Below are 21,360 nucleotides of genomic sequence, written 5' to 3'. Positions count from 1 at the left end.
ACAGATCAAGATTATGAGGTACTGATATATTGATATATTTTTATCCCTAGTATTAATAGATCTCTATGCAAATCCTAACAATGTGTTACTAATGTATAGCCATTTCCTGGGTCCTAGTCTACGTATCGGTATAAAGAGATCTTGAGGAGCAACGAATGTATTCCCGATGCTGGGCAGATGATGCTTTTTGTCTTCTTCAGTTTTTGTTGTTGAATGCCTTTGTTTCTGGTTAGACAGATGTATTAGCGGTGGCTCCAGACTACTATTGATTTGATAGCACTGCCTAGATTGTGTCAGCTGATGTTGATCAGTAGTACAAGGTCTTACAGTGACAGACTTAGATGTTAGTTGTGAAGAGAACCAACGTGTCAGAGACACACTTTGACGTTATTTAAAGAATATTTCTTCACTCTATGTCTGTATGTAATGAAGAAGTTCTCTGGTATGGTGTTCAGTTTGTTCTAACATCATTTCATACTTATTGAACATTTCTCACTTGATAAGACGCAGGTTTGTTGTTTTTCCCGCAGGGTTCTGCTCTTTTTAAGAACGAAGTTCAATCACCATTTTCTACAATCCCATCGCAAATCTCTCTCTCTCTCTCTCTCTCACACACACACAAAGATGCACAATGTGGAGGGTTTGAGGATGTGAATGAAGGGTTAAGTTTAATGGTTCATGTTTTTTTTTTTTGCGTATGTATTCTGGAAAACTTTACCACACACACGCACATCCTGTCGTTGTGTGTCTGTGTGAGTAGTGTGTGTGTGTGTGTCAGTAAGATATAGAGCCTGTCGGGTGCGCTACCCTACTGTGCTACGCCCTTGACTTTCACGTTTGTGTTTGTGTACTGTGCCCCATTGTGCTGTATCACCATCAAAGTAAAGTCAAAGGTCACCGATAAGATGTTTTGAGAGCCATGGGAGGAAACTCTTAACGCGAGAAATCAAAATTTGGAAAGGACAACTTCAGCGATCATTTCAGATCTTTGTTCTCATTTACTTCCCTTTGTTACTGTCTCGGTCAGACGTGTTTTTTTTTTTCCAATCAGTGGGACCATCTAGATTTTAGATTCTATCTCCTTTTTACGTATGCACGATTCCCTCTTTTCCCGCCCCACCGTTTCCTTCGGTTACCTTGTCTAGTTTCTCTCACTGCCGAGTTAGGTGTAGGATAAGACTTGGACTCTGGAGCACCCCACAATTTTCCATTGTCTCACCCTTCCCGATCAACCTTATGCTGTATGGATTGTTCCATGATTCATGTTCAGTCTATCATCTGTCTATCGTAGCACACATTCCCCCCTCCCACAGTATTACCGCTCGGTGCAGACTTGTATAGCCATAGTAAACAGATCCCGCTGGCTGGAAGCTGAAGAGAGAAGAAAAAAAAAAAGAAAAGAGCTGGCTTCAATGAAGCGGTTCAACAAACATGGCACTGCTGGGGTTACCTTCCCCTTGTTCCTTTTGATGCAATGCATTTGACCTGCTCACAGCACGACCTTTGTAATGCCGTCTAGTTATATCTTATTCGATTTCTAGGCATTGCTTTATATCGAATGGACTTTTTATGGTGGAAACGAATTTCGTGGGCTTTATGTTAACTAGAGGTGTTAGAGACTGTGTCAGAGAGAATGGGGGAGAGTGGGAGATGGAGGGAAAGATAAAGAGATAGAGGATATGAGAGATATAGATTGCGAGAAAAAGGGGGTTTGAGAACATTTTTGTTTTTGATTTCTGATTTCTAAACAAAATTCAGATTGAGATATTAAAGGAAGGGTTTCCAGAATATTTTTATTTATATTTCGATGTATTGTATTTGACATTTCCATGTTAAAGTCATACCTGTTCAATGTTTGGTAATTTTGAAAACGTTTGAAGCTTTGCTCAGATTACACACACACAGAGATTTGTTTTGATCTGCTCAATAACGATACATTTCAAATTTTATTTATGTATTTTAATTTTTGAAATGTATTTGAATGGTTATGTCATTTTTATTTTAAAATAATACGTTCCAACTACTTGCCTAACCTGGCATCGCCAAGACGCATTAGATCTCGTTTTGTTTGTTTGTTGTTGTTGTTGTTCAAGTTATTCCTGAATTGTTTTGAAATGTTGAAATCTGTGCGGCAAATAGAAGTACATCCCGTTCGAAAGGAATATGATTGTAGATGTATTCAGTGACACTGAGATGGAGCATCAAGTTGAAATGTTTGCAGCTGTTTTAAACAGAAATGGTTGCGCCAAGTATGAAATGTGTGCAATACACCTGACTGTAGGAACGAAAGGCTGGTGGCATTTTTAAACTATTTCTTTGTTCAGTCTTTTTTTTCCGGTTTTCTTTATAAATTAATTTCTTTTATAGAATTTAATTGGATATTGGGTTATACCAGAGTTAACCTCCGAATATACAAAGAAGACTTATTCACCACCCGAAACCATTGTAACAAATTGTTAATCCCTTGACTTATTTCTAGTGTGTTAACAAGCAGATATTAAAATACTTAAAAAAAAGGGGGAGTATTGAAAGGGCATAACTCTATATTTACAACTATATCTATCAATGGTGTAGAATTTATTTCCTTTTTTCTTTAACAAACATATTTAATTAACAATAATTAATTGACTATTTGGTTAATTTTTAAAATTGATTTATATTTGGTCAGGTACAATGTATTATTGTGAGGGTGTGGGAGAAATAACGTGATCAACATTTTTTTTTAACCAGACAGACAAAGTGAGTTGATATAAGCTTTCTAAAAATAGGGCCAGAGAGATCACATTTCTTGATAGAACGTTTATCAACAGAATTGTGTGGATGCTGTTCTTATGTACTTTGTTATGCTAACGACCTGCAGATGTATTCTGGATCCCATGTAGTTTTTCAATATCACTAATGCATGTTACAAGTAGTTTTTATGTCTATGCATAGTAATGCAAATATATATATTTTAGAACAAATAAAACACGCGCATGGACACTTACACAAATACACCAGGCCTAGTAGAAGTAGTCAACCATCACTAAGTACTATTATTTACCTGCGTACCACGGCACGACCTTGAGAAACAGCGAAGGAGTAGGGTTGGGTTGAGCACGCTATAAAAATTGACTTTTGTTAACTCAATAGTCTAGTAGTAGAGAGCTGAGAGGTTAGATTGAAATATCTACTTTGCATCGCTCTTTACCCATCTCCTTGCTCTTCCTGCAGACTGCAGATAGAAGAAATATAGGAGGGGGGGGGAAGCAACTCTTCTATGACATTTTGATAAAGAGTTAAGCAAACGTCATCACACATGGGCCTCGAGTTTGTCTGGTCTCAAGACAACGAGAGAATGTAGCTAAGACTTTAAGTCCTCGCAGAACTGGCTACTTTGCATATTTTTCTACAGGAAAATATATTTCATCTGTTACTTGTATACTATAATACATAAACAAACGCCAAGCTTTGTACCTTCCACTTAGTTTTCTGTTTGTTATGATTAACCTATGAATGTATTGTTTTTCCATCACGAATTAAATTTCTCTTCTTGTACTTTTGATTGATTAGCATTGACTCGCATTGAGCAAAGAATGTAAGCGTTTTAATTGCATGTATGGAACTGAACTGTTGATTATTAATTACTTTTAAAGGCAATGGTGGTTAATTTAGTCTAACGTGAGATTCATAACAAACGAATATTCACATTTGACTAGAGTAACACCTTTAGTAAAATCACTAAATTTAGAAAGCCTTCAGGACAGAAGACTCAAAAGTAAAGTAGCAATAATACATAAAACACTGAACCATAATCTTCAAACGCAAAAACAAAATTTAATAAAATACTCTGAAAGACACAAAGGTAAAGGCACACTCCTCGTCCCATATGCTAGGACAAATTTGTACAAATGCTCCTTCTTCCCTAGTACTATTAGAGTATTAGAGCATGGAATGGGTTGCCTGAGCTAGCCAGGAAAACCAGTGACTTGGCAGAATTTAAGTCATTGGTTAATATGTATGACTAAATGCATGACGCGTAGGACGTAATCATCTGTTTTGAAGTAACGTCTGTATTATATAAGATAAGATAACGTCTACGCTCGCTGTGGTCGATATTTATGATCTGATAAATGTATGACTTCTCTAACTTACACCCAAGTAATTAGAAACTTGAAGTTATCTAGAGGTAAGAGTTTCGTGGTAGGATTGATTGACTTCCCCTTGCTAATTCTTAAAGCGTATCTTTCCTTCGTATAATTTAATATTTTTCAACGTATGTTAAATCAAATCTCCGTTGAGCTTGTAACCTTGTTGGCTCTTCGTCTATGTTTCTGTACTACTAGCTCTTCACTGGGATTCCTTCCCACACTATATAAGATGTGGGTGAGTGTGTTTGTGTGTGTGTATATATGTTTTTCAGATGTGGGTGAGTGTGTTTGTGTGTGTATGTATATATATATATATATATTTATGCTGATGAGATGTGGGTGAGTGTGTTTGGGTTAGTGTGTGTATGTGTATATATATATTTATGCTGATGAGATGTGGGTGAGTGTGTTTGTGTGTGTGTCTATCTGTTGATGAGATGTGGGTGAGTGTGTTTATGTAGATGTGGCAGAGTTGAAAACTTCCTGCTATAAAACACAAACATTGTTGGTAGTTAAACGTGTGAAGCTGTACAAAGGAAATTGATGATCTCATTATTTGTTAATACCTGGCCGGGCATCAGTCTATTGTCTTTACCAACTCACCTAGCTTTGAGATACGGCTTGTGTTGGGCTACAAGCTTTCTCTCTAGTGCTGTAACTGAAAGTACTTTATAATCGCAAGCTTTGACTACACGAGGCACTATTCTGTGTACTTGTTTTTGTAGGCAGCCCTCCCCCCCCCCTTTCCATACTTCCCCTAAGTGCGTGTTATTTAGTTTTCAAGATGTCTACTTTATGTTGTTGTAGACAACACTGTTGTTGTCAAGGTAATTGTGTTCTCACTGTTTATGTGACTTACTCTTGTATTGTTTAAGACAATGTGGTTTTACAAACATTGTTTCTGGTAATGCACTCAATGGAGTTTTACCGTGTGCTGTTACTTGCATTGGGTGGCATTCCAACACATTGTATATTGGATTAGCACTTGTGAATATCTTCAGAGTATCATAGAAACTGCTCGTATCATACTTCGCACCACGTGACATTTGTCTCAGTAATGAGCTTGAGAGTGCTTGCTGCAGTACTACATATTGCTTTCTACTGAAGCATTTCTAAAACTACTGATCATACTTCACATTTTTTGCAGTTGCTATGGCTCTTGATTACACTGGACTGGAAGTTTGTTTTTCATTTGCAAATAGTACTGCTGCCTGTCATCTCTACAGTCCTTTCTATCGTTAACTTACCCGACTAACGTAACCGCTTGTAAGTACCTGTCTCCCGACCACACGGATATAAAGGTTTCAAAGGTGGTCACGGAATGTTGACTAGCCAGAAAGTTTTCTTTACCTGCGCCAACACAGTTTCACTTCATAAAGTTGGTAGATTCTACCCACTGTTAGTACAGTCACTAGTTTCCATCTAATAGTGCTACCTTTTTTTTTGTCCCGTTAGCATGGAATCGATTACGTTTGATTTTCACTCAGCGGCATCGCAATTAATTTTGGCTTCAGGTTTAGAAGCCCTCGAGAAGATGTTTAGTTATTGTAACACGAAAGAACTATGCGCACTCCTCGTATGTACTAGATAACCAATGGCTTTTTTTTGTCTGTGGCCAACATTGAAACACATCCAACGTAGCGCCAGCAAAATGTTTTGCCGTATGTCATTGGTGCACGACCTGGGTGCATTGAAGTTTTCGAAGCATGTGTCACGGGCCTCATGTGGTTTCATTATGCACTGTGGATAGCCGGGTAGCACAGCTAGACAGACCGGATGTGGCTCTCGATCCGTAGTTTGGCCATCATTGGGTTATGCCATTAGATTTAGGCTTAAACTTCAAACATTAAACAATGTGAGATTGAAATCTGCACGCGATGTTCTACCGCGCGAGATACTCTGGAACTTGAAACTCTTCATAGCATCTTTTGGAGTGAGTTATTTCCCCTCCTATAAACTTCTAAGCAGTTAAAACATTAAGATTAGAGTTGGCAGTGTTGTTGTCAGGGCTTAAAATTGTTCCTTGATTATTTTTTTTTTACTACGCTTACATAAACACATTCTGTCTGTCTGGTAAAATGTTTGTACACATTATTTGTCCCCGACACCCAATCTCGGAGCTAGCTGAAATTTTGCACAATTATTTCTGTTTCCTGACAAAACAAAAATCAATGAAAAAAAAAATTACCGTAATTAGTTAATTAACTATTGGTAATAAATTATTTTGTTTGGAAACGAACAAGGGAAAGAAATTGCACTGAATTATCTGGTAGTATGAGTTGAACTTTGACCCCTTTATACTTTTTAAAGTTTGAAGCTAACAATTGATAATTTTAAAACTCTCTATTTTTATAAGAACCTCTCTGGTACAGTGATTAGGTAATTATTGTTTAGGGTTGTGGAGGCTAGAGCCCTCGAGTTTGAATCCAGATCATTCAGGATCATTCATTAAATAAATGCATTTAAAAAGCGATCACGGTAATATTTATCCAGATACCTCCTTCTTTCTCCCTCCCACCCTTTTTTTTTCCCAACCTGTCCAGACAAATGATACTAGGATCAGAGCGTATTGAGAAAGCTAAAAGCATGAAATGGCGCTAAACAAAACAATTGGTACATATATTTCTAATCACACATTTATTATTGTTAGTGTCTAGATCTATTTCAAATGTAATGACAAATGACTGATTCAAACTAATTGATACAATTACACTTAAAATAATTTTGTTTTCTTGTTGAATAATATGTGCTAACTCATCACATGAGTTTTGAAAAGGATTTTTTTTTTTGGGTGGGTGGGTGGTTGGGGGCGACATTTCTCTGTGATAGATACACGATACAAGCTGGAAAGTGAGGTTCAAAGTCTGTGTTGTATTCAAGCAGTCAGAACAAATTATGATTTGAGGAAGATTTATTTTGACATTGTAAGATGTTCCACTTCCTTTTGTCTCTACGCGAGACTTGCGGCACCGTGCTTGTGATGAAAGATAGGACATTGGTTTTTAGGAGGAGTGTTCACTTTCTCTCTCTCTCTCTCTCTCTCTGTCGCTTTCTCTATCTCTTTCTCTATGTCTCTATCTCTATGTCTCTCTCTCTCACACAAACACACTCACACACTCTCTCTGTCCCTCTCTCTCTCTGTCTCTCTCCCTCCCTCCCTGATATACACGCAATGTATTTCGTTTCCTCAATTATACTTTCTGTCGCATTCTTAATTTACATTTCTTGTTTCTCTCTTGCACACACACACAGCCACACACACACACACACAGAGTTATAATCTCTCTGTCTCTCTCCTTCTCTCCGGTATCCCTTTGGTGTAAATGACAGGATCAGTTTTCGCCTAAACCATCCAAAAGCTCTATTCATTGTTTCCAAACATTTCCATGGTTGCTCCTCCCAGCTGAGTTCAGGATCATCTAAGTTAAAATGATTGTATTTTTAAAAATGATTTCCTACATTACAGCCAGGTGTGTCTGTAAGTTCGTAAACTAGGCAAGACTCGTCGACCTGATTCAGACATTTACGAATGACTAGATCTCGAATCTAGATCGAATTTTGGAGGTGTTTGTTGTTGATCAACTTTTTCAAATGTTTCGCCGAGCCTCTAAAACGTATTTTTCTTCCTATTGTTTTAGACAGACAGGTTAAGGGTCAATCTTTTTTTTTTAACACTTCCTATTATCAGCTTGCAAATTCTTCAAGGTTAAAAACCTGGAACCTGGACATATATCTCAAAAAAAAAACGGCTCTAACGATTTTTCTAGAAATTTGATAGTTTATGTATATTTTATGGAAAAAATACTAGCTAATTGGCCACACAGGGAAAACTGGGGAAAATAGGGGCTGAATAAATGTTCCTTTGTTATCTATCATGAATTAATACTGAAGAGCGGAGCAATCACTAGTACTGTGTTATATTACTTTTTGAATTGAACATTAATTAGAAGAATATTATGTGTTGTTTTCAACTATGTAGTTATTATAGCCATTTATTTTTGCTTTGCTACATTAGCGACGTGAATTATTACTAGCCTACTGTTTCTCAAACTGTTTGTGTTGTACCTGGGCATTTCTCTGCTCTGTATTTCATAATCCAGCTTAATACATGTATTGCATCAGTTGCCTTGTTTCAAAGGTTAAGATTGCATCATTGGTTTCGTTTAAGTTTAAATGTTAAGATTACATCAGTTGTTTTGTTTTCTAAGATAACTCTAGTAAATGGCCTCGATCAACTTCTTAAAGAAATCATACACTTTGCCTTATTGTGGTTCATATTTTTTCCCTCTGGAGTAGCCCAGCTTGGCTTATCGTCTCCTTCTCATTGGTCACAAACACATTTTTTCCCCCTTGCATTTTTTTCCTCTTTGAAGTGTCTAGATCTTTGAGAAATCTACTGTTGAAAAATAGTTTACACTTAAACACTGTGTACGCATTTAGTGGCGTCAAGCGTGATGATGTAGATCTAGTGGCTTTACGTCTTTTACGCAGCCAGCATTCTCTCTTCAGTTGTCTGGGCCAAAACACAATCTTCTCTACCATCTCCCACTTCACGCAAATCGTTAGCAAGTCTTTCATGCGCATGATCAGGGTCACGCCCCTGTCTCTTTTAGTCGTTTTATCGTATTCCGTTTGAGAGTAAACCTGGGAACTGAACATGCAATGGAAAAACATTGCCAGCCCCCCCCCCCCCACTCCCACCCTTAAAAAAAAATTAAACCTACTATTATTTATAGTACAATCTTGAGAACACTAGAATTAATTCTTGTAAAGTATGCTATGTACATTATAAGAGAACAATGTCCAAGTAACTTATAAAGTAGAACTTCTTACACGATATTTTGGGGCAACACGAAGGAGAGGGTCAAACTCTCTTCTAGAAAGGTTCTTCCGAATATTCTTGAGTGCACAAAGCCAGAATGGTACTTGTTAAGTGATAAAGAAGGTAGTGTATGTTCACAATGCATACCTCAAAAGTTGGCCAAGTGGTAGTAGGTTTCTGATGCATTCAATACACGTCTTCAAACTACTTAAACCATTAAACAGCCCAAGTGGTAAAAAAATTCTCTTGAAAAGAATCAATTTGTGTGTGTGCTCTAATTTCAAAATCGTACGTATCTTGTGTTTCGAGTTAGATAAGGTATGAACTCAGTTAGAAATGAGTCTAAAAAAATACTCTTTCGACTGTATATTTTCAAGGAGACTTAAAACAATTTTTATTTCCCGTCAGTGTAGCGACGTACATTGGACAATTTAATGATATCAAAACCTTTTTTTTTTTTTTTTACTACGAACTCTACGTGAGCAGTGATTGAACGTGCGTATTAAAAAAACCAAGGTAAAGGATGAGTTGCACGAGAAGGAGGTGGGGACGCTAGAGGTGAAGCTACTTTACCTTGATGAGAAATGCAAGTTGTAGGTTTGCAACAAGGTGTGAACTGGAAGTGTGGCACTGGGTCTGTCTCAAAATGTCTTAGGGCGTACATGGCGTGGGAACAAAATGTACAATAGATTGCTGGAAAAAAAAAGGAGCATGCCCACCCCACTTCCTATGTTCATGTCCCTCCTCCCCCTAGGTATATAAGTTAGTCATATATTTTTTAAGCTAAATTGTACAAATCGTAGAGCTCTTGGCTCGGGGACTCCAGTCGGACATTCAAATGATTGAATACTTTAATGTGGAAATAATGACTTTCCATGACGCTCCAATTAGAAATAAGTTTTTGCATTATTTCACTAAGTCATTGTTCGTCATAATTGTTTCACTATTTAGTGAGTCTAGATTTTAACTGTGCTCTAATTTGCATATTCAGGGCAACTAACTCGTTGTTGGGGAAAAATAACGCTCTAAAAATATTGTAGATACTTGACTTCTTTTGTAGTAGAAAGGATTTCTTTTTGTTTGAATTATCAGTTACATTTAAATCTTAAGTAGATACTCTTTCAAAGTAGCCACAGAGAAGACTGTTTCAAAGTAGCCACAGAGATGACTGTTTTAAAGTACCATAGAGATGACTGTTTCAAAGTACCCTAAATAACGTCTGTTTCAAAGCAATATAACGTGGATCTAGTTTGATCACAATCGATTTAAAAAAAAAAGCTATCATGTTTTCCTACAGATTTCTGGTTCGTTATTAGTTAGCCTTCCTGGACTTGGAATGATGTTCTGTACCTATTCCAAGGCTATTTTCTTTTTCTAAACAAGAAGAGTTGCTACTACATAGATTTGCTGTGAGATTATTGTTTCCATTGTGTGTGTGTGTGTGTGTTTATTTCCCACAATCCTGTTTCACGTTTTGGTGGAGTTTTTCTAACCTATAAATCTGTAGTCTTATCTTAATCTTTCTTACCGATGTGGTGGATAGTAGTTGAAAAGGGGAGTGGGGGGCGAGATGCTGATCAGTGTGGGAATTGAAGGTGTACGTGCGCCTGTGTTTTCTCTGTGTGTGTGTGTGTTGTGGTGAGTATGATTGGCGAGGTTACAAAAGGTCGCGACTAGAATCTTTGAAAATGAAGCAGCTGCTTTATGGGGTTTACGTTTTGGAATCGAACCTTTTTTATTGTTCATGACTTAAATTTTCTCTTCATCTCGAGATATTTTATGTCAGACAACTTGTGAACTGGAAGCTTTGCTGCGTGGTTTTAACTCGGTGACTTTAGAACATTAACTACACAGGCTACACTAAAAGCTGAATATTATAGTGCGCCGAACCGAGACCATTTGTTATAGAAGGCCTCAACGCTGACTTGCGACGTCACAACCTGTGGGTAGTTTAGACCAATGGCTCGTTGCTACGTCACAGGTCTGTACGATGTTGCAGCGAGCTATTGGTTTAAACTGCCCACAGGCTGTGTCGTTGCAGATCAGTGTTCAGGACGATCTATAACGAATGGTCTCGATTGAGCTCCTTACATGGCACAGAGGTGAGATAACAAGCGCTTGTTCCCAACAGGAATAGAATCAATTACCCACTCAGTTGGCTGTACTGTTTGTAGTGTTTGTGTGTGTGTGAACCGACTGGTGTAAAAATGTGAATTTAGAACATTCGCAATTGTTCCAGTTTATTTAGGAAGCGTAACCAACAACGTTGTAAGTTTTTCAGTCCGTTTGAAAAGCCTTTAGAAAATCAAATGATTGTTTTTAAACGCACAAAGTCCCAGTGATACACTGTAGCATCTTTAAGATTAATCACTTGGATTTTGTGCTTACGTATTGAGATTAAAAACAGAATCCCTTTTGTGTGAAGAATTAATCAATCTTAAACATCTCGAGACTCTGACCGACTACCTGACTACATTACTCTCCAGTGACAGGCTATTTTCAAACATGATGCAGTGGTTCTTAAGTCAGAATCTTCTTTGTACAACATATCTTCCGACTTCTTTAAGGTGGGCGGCATTGGTTACTGTGCATTCAATGAAACACTTAGTAACAACAGAATAGTTTACGAAACAAACGTTGATTTAACGTTTTGGCTTTCAAATCATTGTTGCCCTCCCTGTATTTTGATCCCATTGATAACGCCTAGAAGTGTTAGTAGATAATGTAGGCAATGTTGCTCTTACGAAGGCAAGACTTGATTTGAAATGTAGTCATGCGCATACATCATTATGTTTCCCAAACTAGATTAGTCACATGTTCTGCCCACTAGTGATGTATTCAACACATTTGTTTCAGAAGTAGAAACTCTACAACTTCGCCTCCACTTTCTAATTTTCGCTCTAATACAGAGTTATCCTTCATTTATAGTTTAATCTTTAATTTGTAATTATCTTTTCTTTTGAAGTAACGTCTGTAATTTATAAGATAAGATAATCATTTTTGAGAAATGTATTTTTGAAATATATAGAAGCTCTTATTGATTTATCTTATTTTTTTAACGTTTTTTTTTAAACAATGCTTTGTACTATGTAAATGCTAACAAGATTTTGACCTCTTTTTTATTTTTAGGTTAAATAATACTATTGAACTAAAAAGCTTTTTATTATATTTTTTTGAATTTATTTATCAATTATTGCTAGTTAAAATGAATTTCTCCTGTATATAGCAGTGGATTTGTTCTCATTTAGTCATAACTGACTGGTTTGATTGTATATAATTACGAGGTAAACTATCTCGGGCACGTGTTCTGGCGTCCCTCGCTCTCCCCCGGCATGTCTTGGTACCCGGTGGGGTACATGGCGAGTCAACATGAACGCTCATTCCGCCTGGCTACTTGTCTACTACAACGCCAACGGGAGGTGCTGGGACTCTCAGAACGAGAGAGTGAGTGAGAGAGAGAGAGAGGGGAAAGGGGGACGAAAAAGAAACGCAAGGAAACGGACCGTGATGAAAGATTTTTTTTTCCTGTCGACTTTGCGATCTGACAGACGGATACGCCTTTCTGGACGAGCGGAAATGATGTTTGTTCTACCCACAGTCCTTCGCGAGTACTTTTTGTGAGCGTTGTCGGGGTAACATTTGTTGCGTGGTGAACAGTAGTTGGAATGGATGTGCGTGTGTCTAGGTAGTCACCAATGATGTGGACATGTTCTCTGGGAGAAACATCGTTTTTCATGTGATTAACTTGGGGAAATCCACGAATCACTTGTTCCGGACGTTCTCTTCCAGAGCACGGAACATTTTTTTGTTAAACGTTTCGGCTCCGAATGCTCGGGCTTGTAACACGTGAACAAAAATTGTGTTTTTGGTATTAAAAGGGAACATAAGTTGTGTGTTTTGATGTATGTGCGCTACCGATGTAAGGACCCCCGTTGACTAGTTCTGTCTCCGAAGTTACAAGGACTAAACGTCCAAATTGCTGTTGTCACGTGGGCTTCACGTGGTCTCGCGTGCGGGGGTGTATGTGCAATTAGTCTCGGAGGTTGCCTAGTGGACATATGGTTTGCATACATTGTTGGTTGATTGAAACTTTCTTCACTTTCCTTTTATCTTTGGTGAGGATTTTGGGGTCTGGCTTCGAGATTATGTAAACATTTGGCCTTTTAATAGTAGATATTAATTTGTTCTAAACTTTACATTATCATCAGCAGTGTTCTTTCACATTTGTGTTTGTCGGTCCAACTGATAACAGGGAAAGATTACTAGTTAGAATTCATTCTAATAATGGAAAGTAGTATCTGAAATCTTATAAAGTAATCGATCTCTACAGTTTTTTTTTTACTTTGAGCTATGTTAATTGTGTCTTAGTCAACTAGATAAACTAGTTAAAGCAATTGTCTTAGTATCACGGTTTTACTAGCTTCTATTCGTCAATAGATTATGATGTTAAGAGTTAATTACATTAGTTGAATTTCATTCTCCAGCATTCATTTGTAATTCAAAGGATACGGGAAAATGTATATATATATATTGTGTTGGTTTGAATTTTAATTAGATCAATAGTTATGTGTAGTACTGTACGAGCAAGTTGTAACAGACTTCCGTATAATACATTTCGAGTGGTGGCATTAGAACAGCTCTGTAGTACAAATAATCCGAGAGTGTATATGCACCACAGTTCTGACTTTCATTCTCCCAGGAATGTGTCAGGATGCTTTAGTCTTTGCTTCCAGTCATTTACTACTTTTTGGTCTTTTTTTACCAGACTTCATTGTTTTTGTGGGGGGATGCCCGGGCTCGGGAGTCGATGGCACGGGTCATTCTAGGGCGTTGGCAGCCTGGTCTAATTCAGTTCACTGGCGGCGGCCCCGTGGCGCTGGTATCTACGGGCGCCAGTAGTGTGAAGCAGTGTGTTAACCTTTTGGTAAATACCAGCCTAGATACTTGAAGGTGTGGTAATTGTGTTCCAGATAGACGGGAACATTGTGTGTGTGTGGACGTTGCGAGTTTCTTATGGAACGTATCAGGCTGGCGCGGTCTTTGATTAATCCTTGCCATACGGGCGACACATTACTGCCTATTATATCATCCTCTTGCTTGTGGTGTCTTAAAAGACTTACGGATAAATGATTCAATGCTTGTAAGGACGTAGAGAAGTGATCTTGTTATGTCCTTATGAGTCGCACACATTTCCTTTTAACACCGTGTGAACTTTCTGGATATTCAACTCTTAGAAATAACCTTTAATTCATTTTGTCTTTTTAGTACGAATTCAATCCAAGAGACCATTTTCACTTTTATGCTTACTGGTCGTGTGGCATGCGCTGGAGGGTGGCCTGGATGATCTCGGGTTGGAACCCTGGTCACCGTCAGTCCCCTCCGTTTTGTGGGAGTTCCGGCTAGCACTTTTGAAGGAACAACCGAAACAAATGTTTCTAGAAGGAATTGTTGAGCAAGCTGTAAGTGCACGTTGGGCCATTAGTGCCGCAGTGTTTTAAGTGACAGGCGGAAGTGGGCAGGCTCACCTCCCTGACGTTATTTGCACCGCGTCTTAAGCCATCAACATAATCCCTGAGTTCACGTCTGTCAATGGTAACAGTGCGCCCTTGGTTTCATTTGCCAGTTTCTTCCATTAGCAGTCTCATTGTATCTTCATACCGTATCGTGGCACCGACAGACGTGTGTGATTTTTTATGTGTGTGTTACCTATAGCATTATTGTAGTGAAAATCATTAAGGTAGCGCGCTGAGGTTTGTAGTTGCAACTGCTTTATATACATCTCCTTTCTCACGTTGGTAGGTAGGCTGGAAACTTGATCTGTTGACTAAGCATTCATAGTAGAGCTGCATATCGCTACATTACTGGATTCTACCGAATCTCTGGATTCTACTGATATCACTTTTTTATGTTCTTAACAAAAAGTTGTTTTCTCAGTTGCTCTGAACTAAGATATAAATTAGTCTGTGATATAAAATAGTCCGTTATTAGAATTAGTCTGTGATATAAAATAGTCCGTATCTAGCGCTACGTGGTTGTAGTTTTACAATTGTACTCTATTTAATTGTATAATGTTAAATCGTTCGTTTGATTAACGTGTTCGGTTTATTTTCTGTATATCTGTATAATTTGAAAACCGCAATCAGAAACTCTTTTGACCTATTCCTTGAATGTAGTGTGTAGTTTAGAAACACGATGGACACGTGATCATTTTGTCGATGAAGATAGACTGGGTAGCAGGCATTGCTAAATATGTAAGGAACTGTTTTCGTGCCGAACGAACATTTGGAGACATCGTGTTTAGGAAGACCTCCTTCTAGTGCAGCAGCATCATGTCCAAAGAGACGTTCATCGCCACAAGCTTCTTCTCCAGCAACGATTGGCACGAGACAAGGCTCCTGTCCGGTTCCGAGGCAGTCAACCTGCAGCGGTGTGGACGCACTCAGTTTGCGCAGAACCAGGGCGCTGTTGTCCACGGCTCTAACTCTGTTTCCGCCAACATGGACCAGCTCAACAACCGGCCAAGTATGGGCAGTGGGCCGTTTGACCTGTTTGCGGACATGAACACCAATTTCTTCCCATCCAGCCCTTTGCTCAGTGCCGCTAGGCAGCGTATTCAACAGTTCCACCAAAATTTTAAACTTGGCGAATTCCAAAGTCAGCCCAACATCAATTATGGGGCCAATGCTCTTCAAAAATTCCACAATTTCAGCTTTCCGGATTTTAACTCATTATTCCCCGATTTCCCGCCACCCCCCGATATCACTTTCGGTGGACTATTCCCAAGAACAGGAGACTTTTTCAGTAGCATGACTAGTAGTCTAAATGCCAATTACCAACCGCACGTAGCTAGTCAATTCTCATCCAATAATAACAATATCAGCAGTAGTTCTTCCACCATTGATGACAACAGAGTCTTAAGCTCGACAAGTCAAGAGCCAAAGTCTACTGAAAACTCGCCTAGTCTGTCGCGATGGGTCAAGTGGCCAAGCGATTCTGGCTTCATCCACCATCCCAACCAACACACCCAGCCAGGTCGAGGCTCACCAGACTACCAGGATCCTTCATCGTCTTCGTCTACACCATCGGCTACTGGAACAATGTCATCCACATCATCCTCATCTGTGCCATATTTCTCCGAGTCAGAGCTCCGCAATAAGACACCCCCATTTCCACACCAGGAGGACCAAAGTACGAAAAGGTAGGATCCTTGTGCAATACTAACAAAGCAGTAGGCCGAAATTCTGTCAAATCGTGTATTGAAATTATTAGATTAACGCATACATAACTAAAAAACAAAACAACAACAACTAAATATTATGTTTATAATGGTTTACTAAACATGACGGTACCATTGGTTAAGTCCACGAATAAATCTTATTCATCTAATTGCACTTTGACCTATTTTTTTGTTAAAAATATATCGTATTACATAAGCATTATGCAAAATGCTTTGCCTGTTGATTTATCCCTTATTAAATTTGTGCTAATTCAACTAATATTGGCTTTAAAAAAATGCCTTAGAAGTCTGAAAGACCTTTCGAAAAACATGGTCGCGATGTAAAATCATCATGTTTATGACCCGAGCCACGCGCTGAGCCTGTTGCAAGCATTGGATTTGTCAAGCCATTCTCCTCGGTATAGGTCAAACGGATGTGATGCCATCCTGCAAGCGCTTACCTTGATCTGTAGCGAAGGCACGTTGACCAATTTGGCTTGATTATTTTCCTACCTGCGACTTCCTTTGATCTTTTATATTCTGGAGGTCCCTGAAACATGGCGTACTCACATTTGCACCCCCTTCTCCCAAACTCACGCAGGCATGGACTATATGTTATTGACTATTAGGTCGCCAGGTTGTTTTTTTTTTTTTGGGGGGGGGGGGGTGAGGGGTGAGAATATAGCGCAGGAATGTTGTATGAGTAGCTGCACTTGATAGGTTCCTGATCTTTCCTTGGCATTGCTCTAAGTGTAAAAAGTAATAGGAGGTGTTGGGGGAGGGGGGGGGGGAGGGGTTGAATAGGTCAAAGTACTATTTCTACGGTGCCAAAGTGTACGTTGATTTAGTCCCAATATATACTGTTGTTGTTTAAGTTCACTATTCTATGCATCTATACTTTTGTTTACTAAATTGTCTATTTATGTGACTATTACGAAAACATATTGTGAAAGAAAGTATTGATTGGATGTGCTTTGGGATCAAAGAGAAAATGATTTGTATAATATTTAATGAATGAAGCCTCCTTAGTGTTCTGATCTTTGGGTTGAAATGAACTCTAATAAGTTATAGGGCAAACAATTTTCAATTGTCAGAATCCGAATTTCCATGTGTCAATGTTTTTATTTTCTTCAAACAATTGGTCTATTTTATATTAGAGTAATGATAAGAACTAACATGCATTCTAACTCTAGGTGTGGGGTATCAAAGGATGCATAATGAATAGTAGAAACCTAGTGCTGGGGGCTCATCGACCTATGCATTTTACTGTTGTTTGACAGTTATTTAAAGATTTATTTTCGTTTGCCTTCTACGGAGTAAAACTTTTTTTTGGGGGGGGGGGGGGGGGGGGGGGATTTGTACTACTAAGGTTTCAGTGTTTGGATACCAAACTTTTAGTCGGTCAACCTTCTACCTTTCTTTTATCATGGTTCTAAGTGAGTGAGGCAATCAATAAGTGCGCTGTCCAGTCGACTTAATAGCTGTATCGCTTATTTGACCTAGCCTACAGGGTTGTGAAGTGGCTGTGGAGAAAAGGTCCATTCACAACTTACTTGACCTAGCCTCCAGAGTTGTGAAGTGGCTGTGAAGAAAAGGTCCATACACAACTTACTTGACCTAGCCTACAGGGTTGTCAGTGGCTGTGGAGAAAAGGTCCATACACAACTTACTTGACCTAGCCTACAGGGTTGTCAGTGGCTGTGGAGAAAGGTCCATACACAACTTACTTGACCTAGCCTCCAGAGTTGTGAAGTGGCTGTAAAGAAAAGGTCCATACACAACCCACTTGACCTAGCCTCCAGAATTGTGAGTGGCTGTGGAGAAAAGGTCCATACACAACCTACTTGACCTAGCCTACAGGGTTGTCAGTGGCTGTGGAGAAAAGGTCCATACACAACTTACTTGACCTAGCCTCCAGAGTTTTCAGTTGCTGTGGAGAAAAGGTCCATACACAACTGTCTGGGAAACGAACAGGAAAAGAAAGATAAGATAGATTATGTGAGCATTGGAATGAAAGAAACAGGAGGAAGGTAAAAAGAAACGAGAGAGAGAGAGGGGGGGGGGTGATGGGGAGATATAGCTATTTATTTGAGAAGAGGGAGAAATAGAAAAGGGAGAGGGTTGGGGTTAACAGTATGAGTAGAGGGGGGCGATAACGATTTGAGGGGAGAGAGAGTGAGAAATTGGGTTAACAGTTTGAGTCAAGAATGGACAAGTAAGTATTGGAAAAAGAAACAACAATTGAACGAAATAGCTGTCAAAGTGCACGTGAATTAACACATTCGAGAAAGAGCGCGAGAAAAAGCAAGTATATAAGAGAGAGAGAGAAAGATGTGTGCGCGGCACCATTAGTCACCAATCAAAAGGTAAGCTACCCGTGTGTGTGTGTCTAGTCACCGCGGCGTCTCAATTTGTTCCTCCTCTGAACCTTGACATTATTGAACAAAGGTTACGTGGATCAAATAGAGATCCCGCTGTAACATATGCACTCCTGCATGGGTCCATCTTTGAACCCCCCATACTGCTCCATCTTTCCACGCACCGAATCTTTCAACCATTAAATAGGGTTTTGTTTATCAAACTCTTACCAAGTTTTTAAAAGTTTGTCTGATTTCTTTCAACACCTCAAAACTCGAGGAGTGACTTGCAGTCAGATCTGTCACTATGTTTCCTACTTGTGTTTTACTTTCCATCACTAGGTCCTGTCTGGTTATACTTCATGTGTTCAAAAAAGATAACGTTCGTAGTCTTCTCCACCGGCAATGTCAAGTAAAGAAGAAACGGGACTAATGAAAAGATAACGAATGAAAGTGTCACGTTAATTTACCATTCTTTTCTTTTCTTATTGAACTGGGTCTAACTCACGTCTTAATATTTAGTCTTTCCATTTGAAAATTGTGTGTTCCTCTATTGACTTGTACTATTGAAGAATAGAAAACAGAACAGAGTACTGTCGAGACTTTTCATTTTGTTCTTTTAAATGCGCTTGATTAGTTTGTTTACTGGAATTTAATAACATGCAACTTTGTATACTAGGCTGCTATTAAATGTCAGGTTCTATACTTGAGTGGTAGTGAAATGCGCTGTTATTCACTTAATATTCTGTCAGCAAAAAAAAAAGGTATAAAGAGAAATAACTTTGCAAACTTCAACTTTCCTTAAGGACGTTTCGCAACTTTGTTGTACCGGGGTATTTAGCAATCTTATACAGTCTGTAGAGTGACATTTTGAGATTTAGATGTGTTATACTAGTTCTCCGTTCCCATACAGTAGCCTCATGTCTGGAGAATGTGATGATCTTTATGACATGGCATACAGGTATACGCTGCTATCTGTGGCAACTCTTACGTAGGAGTCGTCTCCACAGATATCAATGAAGGCGTCGAATCCACATCTACATTTCCTTGTTTTTGCCTTTCCTACCTACTGGTGTCTTCTTTATCGCGCTGAAAAAAGATAACTCTTGATTGTCAGACCATGGGTGAGGCCGACAACAGGATGCCTTCTATAAATGTCTTGATTCTCGGCGTCAACCAGATTGTGGTGTCCCGCTAATGCTGTTGTACTCTTGTGGTTTCAATGAGACCCAGTATGTACGTCTGAGTGTATCCGTCTCTATGAGGTCTTTTTATTAAATTTGTATTTTACTCAAGTTTCCGAGAAAGACTCTTTTATACGGTAATCCAGTAAAAGCCCTTAGCCTCCTGGATGACAAAAGTAGTCATCATTGAATCACGATGGACGAACTATATATATATATATATTATTTAGTAAAAAGTGCATTTTATGTTGGACCATATCTGAATGCCTTGGGCCTCCTCGTTTGTTCAAAGTATAGAGAGTATCTAAAGACTTTATAACGCGTCACATTACAATAATTGATAACTTAAGCTTCTAAACACATAAATCAGAAAGTAACGAAAGGCGTACTTTAGTTGACCATTTCTGTCCAAAGAGCCTGTTTTGATGGAATAGCCGTTGCACCCAGTTCAAGAGGGATGAATGAATACGAATTCCGGATAAGTTAGTCAGTACTTATGGTCATGCTTCCTAAAGAAACAATACTTTTGTTTCTTAGTACTTCCATATATCTCGTATTGCCCATCTTTTCCTTTAGAGTACTGTTTTATTTTTTATTTCTAATTTAACAAAACTTAATAGGTTAATATGTATATACATATGAAATATACAACATTGCATTATATTACATATTGTTTTTTTTCTGAGAATAAACGTAATAGTTGGACAAGATGCCATTTTAATCCTTGCTCCTATTTTTTTCCCTTGTATCTAAGTTTGTTCCCCGTAAAAAAAATCTTGCTTATTTATTGATTTCCTTCGTTGACCTTTAACCTTGACCTAAGCTCCCCATCAACTTGTATATAAAAGCAATATAGACGACACATGGCATATTTTATATCCGACAAATGTCTCACCACCATCGTCCCTCCCTTTAATGCTGGATTTTTTTTTTGGATTCCTTTTGGCCTCCATCCCCACAGGACCAAGATTGCCTCCCTTATGCGCAACACCTGCTCATCCATACAGCATGGCCGCCGTCATGTCATACATCAGGAGGAGCAAACTTCACCTTCCCCCTCCTCCCGATATTTGGCGGAGAGTTCTGTGGGGAAATCATCCAGAATGTCAGACATGCAATGGGAACTTGAGGGTCCGGATAGATGCCCCCGTTTTAGAACCCACCAAGGAAGTCTGTGGTCTGTGATGTATAGCGGTATTTATATATTGCTTCACTCTAGCTAATCATTTTCTCCCCTGGTTGAATGGATAGATACGAAATGCAGTATATTCATTATGTTATATTCATGAAAATCGAGACAGTTTGTTGCTGGGATAGGTTGATCATTCCTAGTACATGACGAGAGTAGTCTGTGACAAAATTCTGATAATTAATTTATGTTGTAAATTGTCTCTCTTTATTTTTTTTTAACTTCATACCTCAATGAACTTTTTTTTAATGAAAAAAAAAACCCCGCACACACACAAAAACCCGATTATTTTCTACTTTTGAAAAATATTCTTGTTATTTTTTTAAACTTGTTTCAATACATACACACCTACGCTTCGCTTGCTCGTTCTATGTACTATACTTTTCTATACTGCCAATTTGGCTTCGGAGTTGTTGTTTTTTCCAAAGCTTTCATGAACTCACTCACTCTTTGTGTCTGTCT

General features: G+C 38.6%; 1 protein-coding gene across 6 annotated transcripts in view; it reads left to right on the top strand.

The window, feature by feature from the left end:
* The window catches only part of LOC106079292 (serine-rich adhesin for platelets-like), a 133,715-nt gene that overhangs the window by 56,234 nt on the left and 56,121 nt on the right, over nucleotides 1-21,360 (top strand). For 2 of the 6 annotated variants that reach the window (XM_056043370.1, XM_056043369.1), the window contains exon 1: nucleotides 14,959-16,150. The exons of 3 other annotated variants lie outside the window; for them this stretch is intronic. In XM_056043370.1, the coding sequence (XP_055899345.1) occupies nucleotides 15,282-16,150 (869 nt within the window). In that variant the 5' untranslated portion in view covers nucleotides 14,959-15,281. Of the gene's footprint in view, nucleotides 1-14,957; nucleotides 16,151-21,360 lie in introns of those variants that run through there. One more of the 6 variants, XM_056043371.1, reaches the window with a different exon arrangement.

The sequence above is a fragment of the Biomphalaria glabrata genome, chromosome 10 (genome assembly GCF_947242115.1).
Source record: "Biomphalaria glabrata chromosome 10, xgBioGlab47.1, whole genome shotgun sequence".
In the NCBI taxonomy this organism is placed as follows: Eukaryota; Metazoa; Mollusca; class Gastropoda; family Planorbidae; genus Biomphalaria; species Biomphalaria glabrata.
This window is presented reverse-complemented; position numbering and strand designations above follow the sequence as displayed.